Source organism: Falco punctatus (assembly GCF_963210335.1).
Source record: "Falco punctatus genome assembly, chromosome: 5".
In the NCBI taxonomy this organism is placed as follows: domain Eukaryota; kingdom Metazoa; phylum Chordata; class Aves; order Falconiformes; family Falconidae; genus Falco; species Falco punctatus.
In genome coordinates, this window is record NC_137584.1 from 81,022,418 (window position 1) to 81,042,987 (window position 20,570).

The following is a 20,570-nucleotide window of genomic DNA, read 5'->3' on the forward strand; positions in this document are numbered from 1 at the left end:
CAGCAGGCAAAATAGTCCGAGAATAAATTGCAAATATTTTAAACTGTTCTCCCTTATTGCTTGCTTCCTTAGAATATGACTTTTCCTGGATGAAATAGAACAGCGCAACTTCTGGGTGCTGGAACAGTGATTATGGTGGAATCTGGAAAAGTGGCTAGACTGAACTATACCAGCATCTTTAGTAGTTTTTAAACAGTCTTTGGTTTTGCATCTACTGATCCAGGGTGCTTGGGAAGGGTTTCAGCTGAATTCAAGGGTGAAGTTTTAATTCTTGAAGGACATTGGGGATAAGGGAGGAACAGTGGAAGAGGAAATTAGATGTATATAGTTGAGATCAGGTAGGCTACTAAATGTGAGAGTGGAGACCTGGAATACAAGAAAACATTGAACACTATTGTAGGAACTCATGAAGGGGAGCAAGAGAGGAAGAAAAAAAAAATCTTAAAATCTGGTAGTTTTTTTTTTTGGGGTTTTTTTTTTTTGTTTGTTTTTTAACCAAAAGCAAAATTCTTATGTCCAGGTATTCATCCATAATGAATGGATGTACTGTTTTCAGCTCTGTTACCACAAACGCTTCCTTTATCTTATCCCTCCCCTCTTGTTTCTAGAGCAAAACTTCAGGTTTCCTAGTGGAGTTCCTCATTGCAGTTTTCAGAGCCATTGGTTTGGAGTTGTGTGCAGTTATATTCCCTTTATAGTTCTGTGTAATATCTATTCTATAACAAAGAATATTTGATGCCTTTTTATCAGCATGTCTCGCCACAGAAGGAAGATAATACTGTCTAATTGCATTTTGGTTTTGGTGGTGCAGATCTGTAGCTGTTGGCTTAAGCAGAACAGCAAGCAAGTTTCTTCACATATTATAGTCCTTGGGGAACATTGCACAATTTAATATACACCACACTTCAAAATCTGTGCTGTTTTCTTTCAGACTTTAACTTAAAGCAGCTCTGCACCTACTCAGTGGTGTTTCTTAGCCTAGACTTTGTGCTGCTTTGTTGTGCATTTTTACAGCACTGCTTTTAAAAAAAATGAAGATAAACCCTTGCGAAACACTACTTATATTATCTATGCTAGTTTTGTACTTCTATCACAAAAAAAATAATAATCTTTCAAACAGTGTGCTCTAGGATGGTATTCTCAATATATTTAGGTTAGGCAGTAACAAAGGAGCCTTTGTTTGACAGCTGGAACAAAGCACTTTAGATTCACAATATGTGCTTAAATAGAAGCTTGGTACAAAAAAATTCCAACATAATCAGACTGTCTCTAGTCATAAAATTCTTGATATAAGAGCCCAGATATAATCAGATTTTTAAAAATTCTTGTTAGAGTATTTAGAACTTGCTTTGTAAAAATGACTGGTATATCACAATACAATGCAATTAGTTGTAGAGTATTGCATTGTTTCGTTTATTTGTGAACTTACTTCAGTTAATGTACTGGCCTGTCTTGTAATCAACCCATGGCATTTATTCAGAGGCAGTGAAGAAAGGCAGATGTTGGTTTAGAGATTCCTGGAGCAAGGAAAGGGGCGTAGTGAACTGGGATTGAATCATCCGCAGTGGACATTAATATACAGCTGACATTTGTTCATGTATGTGAGCTGTGCTGATTGGAAACCTTTACCAAAGCTCTTCCTCTACCATCTCCAGTAAAAGAAAGAGCTGTATTGTAAGCCAAGGAGCATTGCATTGATTTCTGCTAGCTTCCTTGTCTTGTGGGGTCTTTTTAAGAGTAGAATTTAATTCACAATAGGCATCTATGCCATTGTGCTGCATAGCCTTGCTTTTTTAAAAATGCAGATTCAGCCTGGAATCAGCAGTACATGTTTTTCTTTATTTCTGTACAATTTCATATGTAGTGACAGTACTGTCAGCACTGCTTACAGAGTAATGTTGATATCAAATAAAGTGCACCAGCAATCAGCTTGTTTTTTCCTTTAATGTATCTTTTGATGTTACTGTAAATTATTTTTATTGCAAAGTCATATTGGAAATGTAGGCATCTCAGTGGTTTTGTTAAAACTTGATGTTTATGAATGACTATGAAAAGCGAAGAGTCAACAGGGCGCTGTTCCTTTTGTATTGTGAATTGATTAAAGAGAAATGATGTCTCCAAAAAAACACCTACACATTAAAAGTCTGGTGGTGGTTGAAGGAATTTACAAATGCAGCAGATCTGAAGATAAGGACTATGTGGGATAGACACTGTATGGATTGTACCTTTTATTTTTGTGCAATTACAAAGAGAAGGGGTTGCCACATACAGAAAACTGTCCACTATTTCAGCAACTGTTATGCACATCAGGCACTTAAAAAAATGTAATTACTCTGCATTTAAAGAAATTATGAAAGTGTTTAGTTTATGCTGTAGTGAAAAATACTTAGGAGGCTCTTACTATTAAAAACTTTGCTATCAAAAATACTGTAAAAACTTAAATGTTTTTCAGAAGTCTTATATTAAGAGAAGTAGAGATTAAGCTGCCTCTAGTACACTGAAATTATTATACATAATTTTCACCTGTATTGTACATCTGATGCTTTGTCCTCAGTCTCTTTTGCTGTCATTTGTTTTATTGATTGTAAATCTTTCGCAGTAGGATTTTATTTTTTTTTGTTCTTTTGCTCTTGTCTGAGCCTAATACAGTTGGAGCCTCCAGTGGCAAATAATAACTACTTTGCTTGCAGGATGGTCATGTTACAGGGAATTGTAATGTAGGTTTATCCCCGTAGTCCTGGTGTGACTTAAACTCAGCCCTGAAAGAACAGCTGTGAGGACAGTTCAGCCTACATCATTGCGAGGTGATAAGGAGAAGGAAACATAGGAAAGCAATTTTTTTCTAATGTCGGCCAAGTAATTAATCACCAAAGTCAGGACTGATGTTTCCTGCCAGGCTCTCACCTCTCTCCTTTCCCCAGAGATGTGCTGCAAGAACCTTTCTGGCTTTTGTGGCTTCTTGCTCATCTTCCTGCTGATGTTGAAAGTAACTGTATCTACATCCTCAGAAAACCCACAGAGTCCTACTGCTTGTGGCCATAAATTGTTGCTCCGTTTAACTGTTACTGTTAAGAGACAGAGAACGTGTAGCAGATCTGCGTGGCAATCTGTCAGCAGTGTTGCTACTACTGATGTTCCACAAAATCGGGGCGCTGCTCAAAGTTTCTGCTGATAGTCTACGCTAGGCTTGTACTAGAGCCTTTTGGGTGAGCAAGTTTCATATACAGCATGGACATTTCAGTGTTAAGATGTATACTGTAGGTTGGAAACTTGGTGACGTGCTTTGGGGGAACATTTGTCAAACCTCTGAAGAATTTAGCTTTTTGTTCAAAGCCTAAATGAGCGCTCTTACATGCAATATGGGGGGGTGGGAGATCAGATCTGCCAGTGTGTCAAGCTTTTTTTAATAAAAAAGTGTAACAGCTAAAACATGTCTGTTCTTGGTTGTTTGTTTGGGTTTTTTTAGCTTCCAGACTTCCCAGCTGTGCTGCAGCACTGACATTCAGTACATGACATTCGGAAATGTTATATATGTTTTAAGGAAGCAGCAATTTCCTGGCTTGTACCTGGTATGGACTGGTGGTGGTGGTGGGAATGCAGAGCTTGCTGGGAGGCAGACAGCCTGCTTGAGCAGTCCTTGTCAGAAATCCTTCAGACATTGTTCTCCATTGCTCCTCTCACAGGAGCTATTCAGAGTACCAGGTCTCCTTCCCTTTCCTCCCCTGCCCAATTTGTGTACTGGTGTCTTGCTAGGAAAGAAAAAGGAGTGGAGAGATGGTAGACAGCTGATGTTGCCTGCAGCTTGTAGCATCAAATGTGACATCATGTCATCGCTGTGTTGGCTACTCTGATGCCTTGCGTCTGGCTGGGAATGCAGGAGACCTATTTTTTTTGTACTTGTCAGGTTACTAGTCTTTTAACTTTAAATTGCACAGGAATCGGAGGGCACCATGGATCTAGCATCTCAGCAGGGTAGGGTAACGCAGGAATTATAGAAGGGTTTGTTGCCTGTAGTAAGAGTGCCAAATAACTGAGGAATACACACAAAACAAAGAATTACGGAGCTGTAGCACTCTCTACAGATTTTTGGCCCTCCTGATTTAGCGTGAATTCTGTAGCAGTTGCTTCTGACTCCAGAGGATGTTCAGCAGCCAGGAGAGTTTGGTTTGCTCAGCTATTCTTCAAGGTAGTCTTGATAGTTCAGGAGCACAGCTGGAATGCTGAATTTCACAAAATTGTCCTTTTGGTTGGAGTGGAGAAAAATAAGTGGTAGGTGAGTGGAGTAATTTCACTTGTATTTTGTTCTAGCCTTTTATGAACTGAACGTGAATGTTTGGTTGTGGTACCCAGGGGTTTATAGCCTTGCCTGGAAAGCTTTAGCTTCTGCTTACTGGCTTTTCCAGGAGCTACTTTTTCCACTGGCTGCTGGGAGTATTGTAAGGACCCTGGCCCATTGAGCATTTTAGTTTGGATTAGGTGTGCAAGCCTTTGAAGGGAATCTCCCAGTTGTTCTGTTTACTGTGCTTTGCTTTGCAGTGTAGAGCAGTCTTGGGGGGCATGGGCTGGTTTTCGTTCAGGTGGAGTAAAGTCTGAAGATGTGCTCTACAGGTGTGCCAGAGGGGCTCAAACTACCAACTGGCCTTCGACTACACTAAATCTAGAAGTAAGACCCTCTGAACTGCAGATGTTGGGGCCTCGGTACTGAACTGTTTTACTCCACGGATGTGCACCTTTTAGTCCATGTAGTGGGGTGGGCATAGCTCTGGGGTACAGCTGCTGCTCCTTCACTTCAGTGGGCTCTCCCAGTGTCTGCCCCCAGCCCTACACCTTTTGGAGCCAGCCTTGCCTGCGTGTGCAGTTTGACTCTGCACTGGATTTATTTTGCTGGCTGCCATATGCAAGGTTGAATGGAAGGTAGGAAATGTTTTGCTCTGTACCAGTGACCTGACCATGACAGGAGGAAGTGAGGGAAAGGGGGAGTTGTTTACAGGTTTCTGGAGCAGGACCAAATGACTTTCACTAGCTGAAGAAACACTTTCTTAATGTCCAGCAATTTGTAGAATATCTTGATTGATCATCTTCCCACCTATCAGCAAAGAACAGACATAAATAAACATAAATATATGTAATACGTAGCTAATGAGACCGTGACAATTTTCTTAAGTTTTTAAAAAATGATGATAAATAGTTCTGATAAAGTTGAACCTTGCCATCAAGGGGATAAAGCCAATATCAGAATATGTGGATGTTCTCATATACTTGATTAAAATTATGTAAATTGCTTCTTTTGTTCAAAGCTGTTACAAAACATGGTCTTTGGAGACAATGCAGTTCTCTGGCTGCTAACTGAGAACAGCAGTTGGTCAGCATCTTCCAGGCCTGTGCTCTGGGTTGACTTTAAATTGAGTGGGATGTCTGAAGTGTACCAGGCAGTAATGGATCGGGATGGACAGCAATTTAAGGGTTAATTTTTGCTGTTTGCACTGAAGTAGAAGCTTCTTCTAGGGTGTCTGTGGGACTGCTGCAAGGCAGCAAGCTAGCAACAGAACACAGTGAAATAAAAAGCTGGTAAAGAAAATTAAGTCTTATTCCAAATGCTTGTCTGTAAAACAGTATGTATTGAATACATTAAAGTTCCTTCACTTAAGAACTTCATCAAAGTGGAGGGGTTACTTTTTGCATGCAAGCTGTGTTTTAAATGACTTACATTGATGTGAAGTATGGGACAGAGCAACAACATATTAAGCCTTTGTGTGTGGTGGAGGTATCTGAGTGCCTGTGGTTTCTTTTGGTGTTTCAGTCTGTCGGTGAGCTGTGGGATTCTGTGAAGGTCTTTTCTCTGTTGCGGTAACATGCTTAAAAGACTAAAATGAAGGCAAAAGAAGGTGGTCTCCCTGAGTCTGATGGCTTACAAATAGCAAAGGCCGCCTGCATCTGCTATTTGGCTGAAAAATCCTGGAAAATCTGGTGGGGAGGGATCTCAGGAGAAGACATTTGATCTTGCTGGCCTCAGTCTTAAAAACTATGCTGGAGCTATTCCTGAGTGATGTTCATCTGACCTGAAAACCAATGTTGGTGACTTCCTCTGTCCCAAGCAGTTCGTTTTAGTGCTTTACTGTATCTAATGTTTTTCTTTGTGTCCTTTGGCTCAACTCAGGTTTTTTGCTGAGGACTCAAATTGTGAGAAGAAGTGAAAAGCCCTGTTTTACCACTTTTTTTTTTTTTTTTTTTCAGCGCGTAATAGCACAGAAAATTACTCCCCTCACTCCTTACCTCCACTAGATCGAACAACCCTGTGCATTGCCCTCTTTTTCACACGTCCTATTTGCTAGACTTCTGATCACTTCCATTACTTCTGCTTAATCCAGATCTCTGGTGAGCTGCAGGGCTGAAAGCTGGACTGAATTGAGCCTTATTTGCATGGTTCCCCGCTCTGCAGCTGGCACTGAGGTGCCTGGATCTCTTCCTTTCCAGAAGAGCCCCAAAGCAGCGTGCAGCAGTGTTCAGCTCCATGCTGCTGGAGTCTCTTGAGACGTAACCCTAAACTGCAATGCTGAAAGGATTAAAAAAATCATTTGGTGCTGAGAGATAACAAGCGGATATGGGCATCAATAGCACTTATAAAATGCCAGTGGAACAAATTATTTAGAAACGTCTGTTAGTAGAAACTAATTGAATACTGTGTAGCAGGATGCAGCCAAGGATTAATGAGAGAGGGAATGAATAGGCATGTGGATCCTCTCATCTGTTTTCCTTCCCAAAATAGCCTGTTTCTAGGGCCAGGATGGGTAGGACTAGAACGCTGAAACAATTGGACGCACAAACACCGTGTGAGCATAATTACGCTGAAGAAAAATGACAGCGTCGTTAAATTGGGTGTAGAGGGCTGCTGCGACTCCCGCGTGGGTAACGCAGGAAGCCTGATGGTGAATGGCTTGAGAAAAAGGAGGCGTTTCCACTCGTTCAGGTGTTATGTGGTCACTGGTCGCAATCCAGCCCTTACTCTTCTGGTCGTAACAGTGGTATTTCTGACTGCATTTGGAATTCCACACGAAATGCAAATGCTGATAGGTTTTTCTGGTCAAAGTATGGGCTCAGGAATCTCACCTGGGCCCAAATTCCAGTCTCCTTGTGGTGATCGGGATAGGGAAAATGTCTTCAGCTCTGCTCCCTGGGAAACGTGCCACAGATGTAGTTTACCTCTGCTGCTGGAAAGGTGTTTCTCCTTTGCAGGAGGAGCATGCATGCATGTACCTGTGGTTGTTGGGGGAAGGGCTGGACCCTGTGGTAACTTAGATGATGATCATTTCAGCTAGAGCCTTCTGGCAGCATTTTGCACCCTAATAATAGCAAAACCATGAGTTTAACTGCCCTAGAACAGTCTGTTGGCCTAGGGAGAAGATCTAGTCTCATTAGTTTGTTCTGTGTCTTTATTCCACCCCATCGGCACAGAAGCAGAAGGGAAATCAGTACTAATGATAGATTATTGTAAAACTGGATCACTTCACTAAACCAGCAAATGTAAACAACCCCTCTTCTTAAAACCCCTCAGAGGATAAAGAAAGCAATAAGCAGTAAAAAGCATGCACAGATGGATGTTCTGATAGTAACACGTTGTATTGAAAATGTTGGAAGGGAAGGAATGCTAATCATGCAGAATTGTAGGCAGTGAGGTCAGGAGGAAAGCACCGTTCTGTAAAGGTTTTCCATTTGTGGGGTAGCTCAATATATCCTCGAAGGCGTTCTGGCTTCGGCCAGCCAGGCTTGTTACCTGTCACGTATGTGATTTTGCTAGTATACTGGCACTGTAGAGAATACATGTACTGAAATAATAATTAAAAATGGAACTGCGTTCCTTTGTTTTCAACACAAGGACATAAAATAAATAAGAACTAACTTACAGAGAGAAGAATTCAAGAAATGTGTAGGTATTATGTTACGGTAGAGTCAAAGCAATCTCTTAAGAACCATTGTTGTTTTTGTTTAAATTTGAAAGTAAATATTTTTGTTGGATGATAAAGTAAGCATAACTTGGGAGAGCCTGGCATGAGTTAATTGTTAAATTGCTGTAATTCCATGTGCATCTTCTGATGAAATATATTGTTGAGATACCATGTGTATGTGTTCATTTCTTGACCTAATAACAATACGATTTTTTAAAAAAGGTTAGACTTCAAATGTGTAATTGCCATCTAAGATTGTTTTAAAAGTGAAGCAGCGAAGAGTAGGAGTTTTCTTAGAATTGAATTCAGAGCTGTTACTCTAGGAAAAAAGCACAGATGATAACTTTGAGCCAATTCTTTGGAGCCTTACCAAATTAAAACTCTGTGAAAGTTCTGGGAAGCTGGCAGTTTTGTCCTTGTCATAGAAGAAAGTAGCTTAGCATCCTGGTTATCTGATGTTTTCCATTATAGTCTTAGTAATTCATCCTTGAGCAAAACAGACTAATATATTTTACCAAAAAGGGAAGAACTGTCTGTGAGGTGGTCTTTACTTTTTGTTGATTGACCTTTTTTCTCCTTCAGGTAAAATGGAACCTTTTTGTTACTGCTAATTAACTTTTTTTTTTTCCCCAAATTTGATTTCTAGCTGATAAATTTAGACGGAAACTGGAAGAACTGGAGAAAGAGAAAAATTCTTTAAAGTTTCAGCTTCCTTCAAGGCATCCTTCAGTTAGGAGTTTTTTGGATAGGTTTGTTACCCAAGTTCAAGCAGCATTGCGCTGGGCTGCCGATCATCAGTAAGTTTGTTGATTTCTTATTATGTAAAATGGTACTTCTGTTTTTTTCAAAATGCACACTACAATTTATGAATAATATTAATAAAAAGTTTTAAAGACCATTTAACATATCAATATAGAACTTGTTTGTGAAAATCCCCCCTGTCCCCCCACCTTTTTTTCTTTCTGCTATTCTTTCAGGACAACACTGAAAAACAGTGATCACAAACTGGTGTATTAAATGGAACTTATCTCACTGATGTTGAGTGGGAATGGAATTGAATCCTTGACACAGCAGCTTGAGCGTACAACAGCAAGGCAGCTTGAGCAATGGTTCCCTGTGGAGTTAATTCTGATGCTCTTTTCCAGGCAATGAAAAGATATATTTAAATATAAAGTAAAAACAGATTCATTTTTTATATGAATAGATCTTTGGGAGCTTCCTTTTATGCATCACTTGTTAGGTGGCAGTAATGTACTCAGCATTGTACAAAGTCACAGAAATAAATTCTCAACCTTCTCTTGAAGGGATAACAACTTCAAAGACTGGGGGAATGCAAGATGTGTTGGATGACCCAAGGGAGGTAGTTAGTTTAGGAAGAAAACGTTGTCTCAATTTCTAGGTCTGTCTTCAGCTATGCTGTGGTTACTGTTGTTAGAAGAAAGAGGATTCTTTGTAGATATTGGAAGCTATTCTCAAATGCAGTAACACAAATGAAAGAAGGAAAACCTGTTTTCTGGCAGCTTGTACATAAAAAGGCTGCAGTGTGCTAGTCAGTACGTTTGGGTGTAATTTTTTAGACATGAAAATTGGATAAAATCAGTACAGATAATAGGATTTTATTGCAGAGTTTGAAACTTTTAAGGGTACTTTTAGCCTCTATTTATAGTATTTAGTAACGAGGCAGGTTTAAAACAAACTGCCCTCCCTCAGAGCTGTCTCTTCCTACCTTCTAAAGCCCTAAGAAGCCATTTTACCATTCCTTGAAGATTAGGATACAGCATTCTATATTTTGTCATTAAGATGTGTTTGATTTATGCCTTAATTTGTAACGATAACTTTTGCTTTAGAGGTGGTGTTGCCTTTGGTGTCATAGAAATTGAGTCACTAAAGCATCCTTGAAATACATAGTCTGCTTAATTTTTTTTCCTATATGTGTAGATAATCTATTTTTTATATAATATATATACTGTTCTTTGGATGATAGTATCTGCAACTCTGCACAGGTCTGAGAGCAGTGTACTCTTCAGTGTCACATGAATATACTCTTCATTTTTCTGCCTTGTGCACACTCCTTTCTTTGTGTTTGAGTTTGACTGTTGTTGTGATGCCCTTTCTTTTCCTGGCTTGATTCTTGTAGCCTTTTACACTGCTTTATCTGTGGTCTGACTCTCTTGTTGATGTAGCAAACATACCCTTTGTCTTCAATACTGGTGTTTAAAATTTTTCTGCTTCCAACAGTATTTTTAGATAGTACAGGGTGGAAAACATGAGCATTTCTTCAAGGAAAATTTGTAGGCTTCAGTTTTATTTTAGTTTCCAATTTCAATTGGAACAAAACCAGTATACCCAAGATTTCTTTTTTCACCTGGAAAACTGAAAAGATGATCAGACTAGCCCCAGAAGACCAGATCATTGCAGTTTTACTGTAGTTAAGACAGTCTCATCTTTTTGCAAATAAAGAACTTTTGAAATGAAAAGTGTGTATGGCAGGTAGTTTAATACATAATAGTGAAATTCATGCCCCAGTTTGGTTTTATTTGTTTATTTGAGATGAGATTTTAGGTGAGTGCATTCGGTGTTGACACAGGATATTGGGGGCAGGTGGTAGGAGCCCAGGGTTGGTTATGTTTAGCTTAGGAACAATGCCGTGTATGTGCGAGCACCTAGGTTTGGTGAGATCAGAGATCTTATTTCTGTTTCCTCAGTACCAAGAAGGCAGACGTACATGGGGATTTCAGAGGAGCTTCTGAGAATAACCTATGTCTGTTGTGGAATGTTTCTGAAATCTTGATGGGCCACTCAGAAATTTCTATTGCATACAGCTGTTGGAGAGGTGCAGCTCTGGCTAAAAGCGGCTTCAGAGCTGCTGAGAAGTGTGGTCTGTTGGAGCCACAGCAATCTATAATGATTGTAAGGCACATACACAGTGATGGCCTAGCACCTCATTATATGGATGTCTCTTTGATCTGTTTTTTTGTTACAAAAATATGGTTGCACTGTCATTATGTCTATTTTGTTTAAATATTAATGCCATTTATTTTAGTACCAGGGTTTTATTTTGCTTTTTCAGTACGTTCTTCAGCCCACAGGGAGGGATGCATGTCTTCTGACGGTCCTGCAGAAGAGACTGGAACCTCTTGTTCCACACGCTTGTTAAACAGCTGTGCATGAAATCATAATTGTGTGATTAATCATGCTTAAACCAGACTTGCAATGCATGTTTTGTATGTGGCATGGAATTATTTGCTTTGCAAGATTACAATGAGAAGTCATGCTTCAAAAACATTCTTTGTTTTAAACAAGATATTGAAATGCATTTCTGCCCTTTATGTGGAAGTGCACGCGCTTGTCTCTAGAGGTGAACACAGAAATACAACTGGCCTTGCAAGCATGCGTGCCTCTGTGCAGGAATGTGCAAGACAAAATAGGTTTGCGTTGCTTGTAGGTGCATTTTGAGAGACTGATTATAGACTTGACACTCCATGCACTGGTTGCCTTGGGGTCCAATCATGCAAAGATTTTACAGCTGAGGGTTGTACTGACCACTGTGAGGATTCCCGCTGACTGTGATTTTGAAAGAACTCGCTGTGCAAAAGAAAAGTAAAATTTGGCATCATGGAGCAAACACTCCAGATGATCTCTAATGTAGTCTCCAAAAGCTGACAGAAGCTGCAAAAATGGCTTTGGCAAGTTTCTAAACTTCTGTCTAAGAGAGATTTTTCTCTATATTGATAGAAATTACATGCCTTAGTTTTGTCTCTTTCAAGGCAGTGATGGATAAATTTCTGAAATATGAAAAAGCTGGGGGAAGCCTGAAGCTATACAAGTTTTCCTTTTTCCTTCTTCAGCGTGTTGTAAAAACAGTGTAAATGTTTGAGATAATAAAGGAAGATATGCCAAGGAAAAATCTCTTGTTCTCTAACTGTATCTGCTTAAAATGTAATCATTCTGGTGATGGTATGTTATGACTCTGAAGGTAACATGTAGTATTCTGTTCTATTTAATCTTTGAGATGTCGATACCTGGTGCTAATGCTGATTTTTAGCTTTTGTAATTTTTTTTTTCAAAGGGTTAGACATGAAGAAACCCAGCTTTGGCATGAAAACGAGCATAAACTTTTGAGATCCACTTACCAGGAGAGGATGCAGTTTTTGGCCACAAAACGAAACCAACTTTTTCAAGAAAAGAAATGGTTACAGGTAACAGGATTGCAAAGTTGTCCATAAGAACCAGTGCTGTGTAGTGAAAAAGCTTGTAAGCTGTCACACAGATTTAAATAAATTTATTATAATAGTGACTTTGCTTCTGTGCAGCAATTAGAGCCTTGGCTGTGGTCCAGTTGATAATCTAAGTGATGATTGGAGATGGCAGCCACAGGAGTTGTGTTAATCTCATTATGGAGAAGCAGAACTGGAAGGCTTGGTGGCTGGTGTGCATGCTTTAACTTTCCTCATTATCTTTTAAAGTGTTCCTTTTATGTTCTAACTGGCCATTTTAATATTTCAATGATTTTCAGAAATTTTTGTTTGCAGACAAGGTTTTCATCCATTTCTGGTTAGCACTGACTAGAAATACACAATTCACCAGCTTTTGTTCCTGCAAGATGATTGATACATTTCATAAGGATGAAGGAATCGTCACAGAGCAGTTGGCATTTGCCAACAATAACTTTACACTGACACGTGATGTCACAACGTGGTAATTTGGCAAATGGAATGTTTTTAAGATGGCTTCTGTCCAATTTTAAATCTGCAAGCCTTTTAAGCAAAATTCAGCTCTTTCTTTTCACTAGCCTTCAAAAATCTGCTTACTGTCTAGTACAAGTCTTTCCTCCACCTCCTTTTAAACCTTGGTGATCACGCTCAGCAATGTGATATCCTAGCTAGTAGGTCTAGTTTTCTTTTTTTCTGTGGTCTTGCCTTGAAATCTCATTATTTTCGATATTTTTCTTCCTTTGGTGGATCCAATAGTATAACCATCTGCGTGTTTGTCTACACATAAATATATATAAAACCTAGAAGGAAATAGAGAAAAGCATCTTAGATGGCCATTGCAAAATCTTATTTAGATGAAGTGTCTTTTCTATCCTAGTCATCACCTTTGTATGGTTTAGATTTATTTCATCAACACATAAGAGGAGACAGTGTAGTTCAACGTTATTGGTGTCCAGAAAACTATTTTTGGTGACCTAGATATCCAGCCAACCATCTCAAGATATTCAACTGAAAACTGCTGCACTTAAAACATTAGTGGATGTGGAGTCTTTATACTTGCTCCAGGTGAATCTTTATTTTTATGTAGTTATACTAGGGACAAATGAGCCAAGTTGCTGTACTGGCATACTATTTATGAGCATTTGATCAAAATCATTGTGAATTTGAGGTTCTGGAGAAGGCTGGACTATGCGGTTTGATAGCTCCCAGCATCCCTTAAGGATTGCTTCTGCCCAAAATCTGACATGATCTGAAGTCATTGTTACTAATTTTTTCTTTTTCCTCAGCCCTACTTTTCTTTCCTTTCCTTTTGCTTCTGCCCTCTCTCCTTTTGGTTCTGCATTTGTATTCAGGGATTTGAGAGCCTGTGACAGTATGTAAAATTTACATATTAAGGTTTCTGCCGCAGTCCGTACTTCATGGAGAACACCAGTCCATAAGTGAAGCTGGAGGTTTTCAACCAGTACTGATTAACTGTCGTGTTAGAAATCTCAGCTTAAACTGAAACCCACAAAGTAAAACTCCAGCTTATGTTTAGTGAGCCGAGTATCATCTGCTGCTCCGTGCTGGGACTGTAAGTCCTTTTTATCTGTCCCTGGAGGCTGACCAAGAGCACATTAAAGGCTTCTTGTAGTTTCTGGAAAAGGATGTGGGAGAATTCCAGTTTACTGACTAAAATTTCCATTCTCCCAAGAATGCCTGTGAACTATTCCTGAGCAGAACAGCTTTCTCTCTGCGAATGCAGATTGTGTGCTTCTGGTATCTATTTCTGTTGTAAAAACATTTCAGTACTAAAAGTGTGTTTGTAAAACCAAATTCTGTTCATCTCCCTCTCTGTTCCCATGTAGGTTGCTTATTGCGGTGATTGCAATTACTACGTTTTTCACAGAATATGAAGGTCTTTGTATTAAGTAGAGCCTATTAAGATTTTGGCAGCATTCCCAAACCAGTAACACAGAGACAGAATTGTCCTTTGTGCGTGCTAAAAGACTGATTTGAGACTGAAAGAAACAAAACTGATGGTTTTGGCCTGCTGACCTTTCTGTCCTTGACAAATGCCTGTGGGTTGAAACGTGGGCCACTCTGTTCTCTTGTCACTAAATCTAAAACCAAAAAAGGAGGAAAATAATTGATGAATCTAGTGTTCAGCAGTAATATAAGTTGAAATTTTTGAGCCAGTCAACCTTTTAACATGCAAGAGCTGTTTCTTCTGGTTGTTTTTTTTAGGTGATACTCAGGGAGCTTGTTGCAGTACAGCAAGCCTGAAAGCGTGACAAAGTGAGCATTTAGTGAACTAAAATTCACTTAAATTACATTGAAAATCTTAAAAGAATGTTAAGGTTTCGAACTGAAGCACTCCAAAACCAAAGAAATGCTGAAGTTAGTTATCTGTGCATATTATGTATGTTTTATGAGAATCTTTAATTGTGTGAGCATGCCTGTTTTGTTGTTTTTTTTTTTTCCCCTTGGATTCCTGCCTCATACATTGCTGAAGATGGAAAGTGCTTGTTCAGGTATTCAGAGTACCGTTTTATCTTCATTACTCAGTATTTGGCCCCAGCACCCTTTTACTGTATGCCACTCAAACTCCCTTTTGGATGCAGATTTATTAATTTGTGAATGGGCTTCTTTTACAGCATTGAACAACATGGCATCTAAGTGATTCAAACCCACTTAATTTTATCTCCGTAATGTTGCTTTGGATGAAGAGAGATTCTTACTGCCATTTCACAGACAGAATGAAGGAGTGAATTGCTATAAAAAGCTATATGGTAGTTTCTAATGTTGGTTATAATGCCTAGTTAGCCCTGAAAAATTTTTGTTTGTGGGTGGGGTTTTTTGGAGGTTTTTTCCCGTTTTTTTTTTTTTTTTTTTCTGGACTGAATGTGGTCAGAGGATGGAATTATGAGCTTTGTTTTCTCTTGAGAATCTATAGATAGCACTTCAGAAACCCCTCTTGTTAGTTGTATGGAAAATGGTGAACATTCAGTCTGCGGAGATAATAGTTTACGTTGCTTGCAAAGTTTCACAGAGATGGTAAGAAATGTAGAAATGCAATAAAATTCTCCAGTATGGTATTAAACTACTTTGATAGGAAGTAGTTCTCTGTGTGTGTGTGTGTGTGTTGTTTGGTTTTCGTTTTGCTTTTTTCCCCTTACTTTTCAAATTCTGGGACAAATGAGCCAAGGGCCACTTATTAAATAACTTTATTAACTCACCAACCCAGACTCCTTCACAAAGTGCTTTTTCCTTGGGTGCAAGCGATCTGTTTTCAAGGAAAAATTAGACTGTGCTCTTGCAAGAGACATCAGTATTGTAACGCATGGGGTTTGAACTTCTGGCAAGAGTACAACTGACCTTGAAGCTCTGGTCATTTTAAGCCAGGGTAGGATTTTGTGCTGTTAATCAAAATTAAATATTAATAATCAAAAGGACTAGCCAGACAGTGATTCACCACCTGCATCCCGTGCCTAATGTTTGATTGGAAGCCTAGAGGGATTATTGCAGGAATATTCTGCAGGAGGACAGAGAGATGGTTGTTCAGATAGCTACCAGTCTGTAGCAAGATTCTGTTGTCATGGTTGAACTGTGAGGTTTTGGGTTTTTTGGAGGAGTTTTTAACTTGGAAATACCCACGTATTTTAAAGGTAAAATGTGTCTGACAGTTGCTGTTGGAAGAGGAACCTGAAATTTAGTGTTGAAATGTAAAGTAGGGAGTTTCCAACTGTGGAAGCACTACATTTTCTAAGTACAAAAGGTATAAGAATTTTTGTATGTCAACAAAAAGAATGTCTTCTCGTTTAATATTGGTGCTAAATTGGACCACCTTAATTCATGTTACTTCTGAGACTTGTACTGAGACTTCTTCTAGGGGTGGAGGGATTTCTTTACAGGGTTCATAGTAAACTCATGTTTCTTTTCTATGCAGAAGGAAATTGAAGACCTCCGAGCAAGACTGGCCATGTTAGAAACAAAAGATCAACAGCTGAGAAGAGAAATTGAAGAGCAAGATCGACTTATTCAGTCACAGGACTGTGAACTGACTGCTTTGCTTGGCTGTGTTTCTCTGAGAGAACTACAGGAAGTAAGCAAGGCTGTGGATGACACTTTGGCATCCTCCTATCAACTTCCATTCAGTCTGGATCTTCCGGGGACAATAAAGAGGTATTTAAATTTCAGTATCTTGCCAGTGGTGCAGTCTTGTATCTTCCCCAATGTACTGTTGAAATGGCTGTCAGCGGTGTTCTTCATAATTGTGCCAGCTAATTAGCTGGATTCAGACACTTTAAAATTTTCAAAGAACAGATGTAAGTTCTAATATTAATATGCTTCCTCAGGAAGTAAGGCTTTGTAGTTATTTGGAAGTCTTGCACTTAGTATTTTTTTTATGATAGAGCCACCTACAGAAAGCATATGTATCCATCAGTTGTTAATACCTATTGTCACTTTAAACTATTTCTTGTTAACTGGTGGAATTTTTTTGCCCAGCTTGGTAGTGCAGTAATTAAAACATATGTCTCACAGCCTGGAAGTGTGTTCTAGGCACCATCCAAATAAATATTAGAGATGCTTCTTGCTTCAGTGAACTTCTAGTCGTGATAAAGACTGATGTGATGAGTGTTAGGCTCAGACCGTGAACTGGAGGTAGTGAGGGAGGGGATGCAACATGAAGACTTTTGGGACATCTACAGTTAAATGCATAGCATATGGTTCCTTTAAATGGAAAAGTTGCTGCTTTTGGTAACCTTTTGGAAATAACCTCATCTTTATTGACAAAAGCAATAGAAGCGCTCGGGGCCTAAACCATACTGGCAGTCAATGGGACATTGGTAATGGAACTTTGAAAGTGTGTTACTGCTGTGTCACCAGGACAAAATAAAATTTGTATTTATCTGAACTTGCATTTCTTCCAGATAAGCAATAACTATGTTGCTTGCAATTTTTTTTCTCCCTTCATGTTTATTGAATTTAGTTTGGTTATATTAACATTCATGAGAAATTGCTGCTCATGTGTGCTAATTTATACCAGTTTTTTTAAACTCAGCAGAACATTTCATAGAGGACGTACTGCTCTCTTCTGAGATTTGTTTAAAATTTTAAATTAGGTTATGGGAAGTAGTTTCTTGAATTAAGTTTAATTTGTTTTAACAGTGTCTTATACCTGTGTTTCTGAGATTGAGGAATGACAGGTCTCAAGCAGTCTGTTGAGAACCCGTGCTTTGATTTGAGTTTTCTCTTAGTATTGGATTTGCTTATGAAAGAATATTCAGATTTATTTTTTTTCCTCTCACATTGCTGATGCAACATTTGAGTTGCACTTAAGTCTTTGGGAAATTATTTAAAGATAAATTAACTTTGAGCGAGTTCCTCCTGAACCAGTACCGAGTTCTTTGCTCACTAGCACCATGAATAACACGATTACTTGAGGGAAAACAGGTGTTTATTTGAAGTGGGTTCAGAACTTCAATGAAGATTTAGAATTAGTTTCTTTCCTTTCTGTTAATTTTTAAAAGATGCCTTGAATGGAAGCTTTCTGGTTTTGTTCTGTTTGCTGATCAGCTTCATGTCACCAGGGCCAATGATGAGATGCTTTTTCTCTCTTTACTGTAGCTGGAGTTCCCCTGTTGCAAATTCGTAAAGCTAAATGCTGGTTTGGGCTGCACAAGCATGCACGCTTAGGCAGGCATCTGTGACAGCCTTTGGGAGCAGTTTATCTCTCCTGTATCAGGTTGTAGTTGGGTGCTCTTGTCAAACCCCAAGGCTTTTTCTGACCAGAACTAATGGCAATGATGCAGATGCCCGCCTGTGGCATGGTCACGTGGAAGCCAGAGTCCTTGGTTCAGAACATGGAAGCTCTGCATTTAGGTCTTCTGCAGCCTGACTGGATCTGAACCTATAGCCTCACCTGCCAGGGACTTCAGTGTCCTAGCAGGGAGAATGCTCCATTGCAGTTTTTAAGCTGGGACTTAATGTGTCCAGGAATGCAAACCCAGAAATCTAGTAAAAGGCCAGAAGGCTAACAGGCAAGAGGAGACCTGATTCTGGGAGGTGAAAGCAGAGAGGATTAATGGTTATAGATGAGAGAGAGACCTGGTGGTCATAGTTGTTCGGGGAGTTGGCAGCTGTCCATCAACAAATTGCTAGATTTCTTTTTTCTCCTTCTTCCCAAATTAAAAGCTAAGTGAGCTGGCAGGTGCTGTCAAACCTGGCTGGTGCAGCCTTTTCAAGAAGCAAGGCACCGCTCACTGTCTCTTCAGCAGCTTTTTTCTTCTCTGTAGGAGATGGTGGTGCTCTTTGGATAAAAAATGCTCTGTAGGTGTTTTCTCTACATGATGTGGCTTCTTGGTCTGATATGTCCCATGCAAAATCTGCACAAGTGTTGTACATGCTGTGCCTGCTGCTCTACTGGAAAATGCACAAGCTGTTGGGAGCACAGACTAAAATCTTCAGTCCAGCAGTGTGACTCAACCACTTGACATTATCATGTGGCCTCTTCCTTGTCTTTGGTTTTCTAATCTCTTCCCCCAAATCGTTTGCTACTTTAGGTAGCAGAAAGGATCAGAGAGCTGTGCTTGAGTGATGGTCAGCAGAGAAATTTCCAGCATGGGTTCTCTGCCACTTCTTGCTTTCAGGGCAGGCTATATATCCAGTAGGGCTGAGGGTAAGAAAATGCCCCTGCAATGGTTGCAGTTATCTTACTGTGAAACTGAACAGTGATGGGAGTCTTCAAGCTGTGCAGTCCGTCATACCTCTAGTGATCTGATGTCTGCATCCAGTCATGTTCTGTTCTCTCTTTCCGTAAGATGGAAAAGCAGTAAGATGTCTGGTGTGGATGTACTTCCTGTGTGCCTGCGGGCATCCCTTACATTGTCATACAATTATAGAGTAATTTAGGAGGTCATCTTGTCAAACTCCTGCTCAAAGCAGGGCCACAATTTCCAAGTGAGATTAGGTCACTCAGGACCCATCTGTCGGAGTTTTACATGTCTCTAAGGGTGGAGTTTTTGCAGCCTTGCTAGGCATCCTACATTTCACCACCCTTACTGTGAACTCTTTTTTTTAACCCCCCATCTCATATCTAGCCAGAATTTCTATCATTGCAATCTGCATTGGATTATCCTAAATCAGTACTTGTGAAAGGCAATTGTATATTAGTTAGCAGGTTAAAATACTTGATGAAGCCAGTTCAGTATATTAGTTTTACATTCCAAAGTCTTAGGATATTTAATGTGAAAGAGGTTTTTCTGGAAATGCACATTTTATTTTATGAATCGTTGCAGAGAAAAAAAATTTTCAAGTCTTCTAAAATTAAGGCTATCTGTGTGAGAAATAAAGCCATTGCTCATGCACATATACTAACGATCAGTGTTTATGTCAAAGTCGTTCAATATTGATGGGCTGTAAATTACAAGCTCCTGGCTATTGGGTTGCAAGATACTAAGTATTATTTTAACGGCGTTGTACTAGTCAGTAAAGTACTGCTATAATGTGCTTTTGCATAATTATTTGTAGGGTACATGAATTGCATTCAGCACTGGAATAACACATGGCTGATGTGAAGCATCTCTTAAGACAGTCTGTGCTATAATGAATCATATTGAGTGACTTGCAGTTCACTATAAAATACAAATTATTTTGCTTTTCTTCGTTTAAATGCTATTAAGTAGCAACTTACTAAAGCAAACTTCAGGGAACATGAGAAAACATCTTAAATGAAGACTAATTGCCCAGAGAGAAGCGTGCGGAAGCAAGAGAGCAAGTCAATGTAACGTTGGGTTGAGCTCGTTTCTAAGCTTATTTTTCTTGTCAAACATTGTTATTTTCAGGAAGATTAATAATCGTTTGTTTTGTCTTGTTTATCTTTGGTATGTGGTGGACTTCTTGAAAACAAAAAGCCTTTGTCAGTAACTATAGCATGCTTTTGAGTGTGAACGATTGGGAAATGTTAAACACGTTACCCTGGGCTCTTTCTTGTGGGCTGGTGGAAGCTGAGGTTAAAACTTGGCTGGTTGATGTGCAGACAAATATACTCACTTGTGTTTTGACAGGGATTCTCATCGAGGTTGAGACCACAGACTGTGGTCCTTTTGCTCATCCAGACAGGCCTACTTGCTTTTGGTAACCTGAAGGATGTAATCGTTACTATAAAGTGAGGAAATGGCAGTGCAAAAGCTTAGTTTGCCTGTGTGGGGTTGTGTGGAGATGTGTTTAAAAGGTGGGAGCACCAGGTGTTGTGCGCACCACGACGCATGTTAGTGTTTTAACTGAGGATGGCATATTGAAATCAGAGGAAAATAGGTCTGAGTGTTTCAGTGTGAAGAACTTTCTCCTGGAGATTACAAAAGGTAATAAAATATTTCATTTCCATATCCTCTACTGAAGGGGACACCATTTCAGAAATATACATTTTAAA

At 39.4% G+C, this 20,570-nt stretch overlaps 1 protein-coding gene across 8 annotated transcripts in view; it reads left to right on the forward strand.

The window, feature by feature from the left end:
• The window catches only part of DISC1 (DISC1 scaffold protein), a 230,003-nt gene that overhangs the window by 73,200 nt on the left and 136,233 nt on the right, over positions 1 to 20,570 (forward strand). For all 8 annotated transcript variants that reach the window (XM_080388867.1, XM_080388870.1, XM_080388869.1 and 5 more), the window contains 3 exons: positions 8,590 to 8,740; positions 12,013 to 12,142; positions 16,086 to 16,321. In XM_080388867.1, the coding sequence (XP_080244993.1) occupies positions 8,590 to 8,740; positions 12,013 to 12,142; positions 16,086 to 16,321 (517 nt within the window). The remainder of the gene's footprint in view (positions 1 to 8,589; positions 8,741 to 12,012; positions 12,143 to 16,085; positions 16,322 to 20,570) is intronic.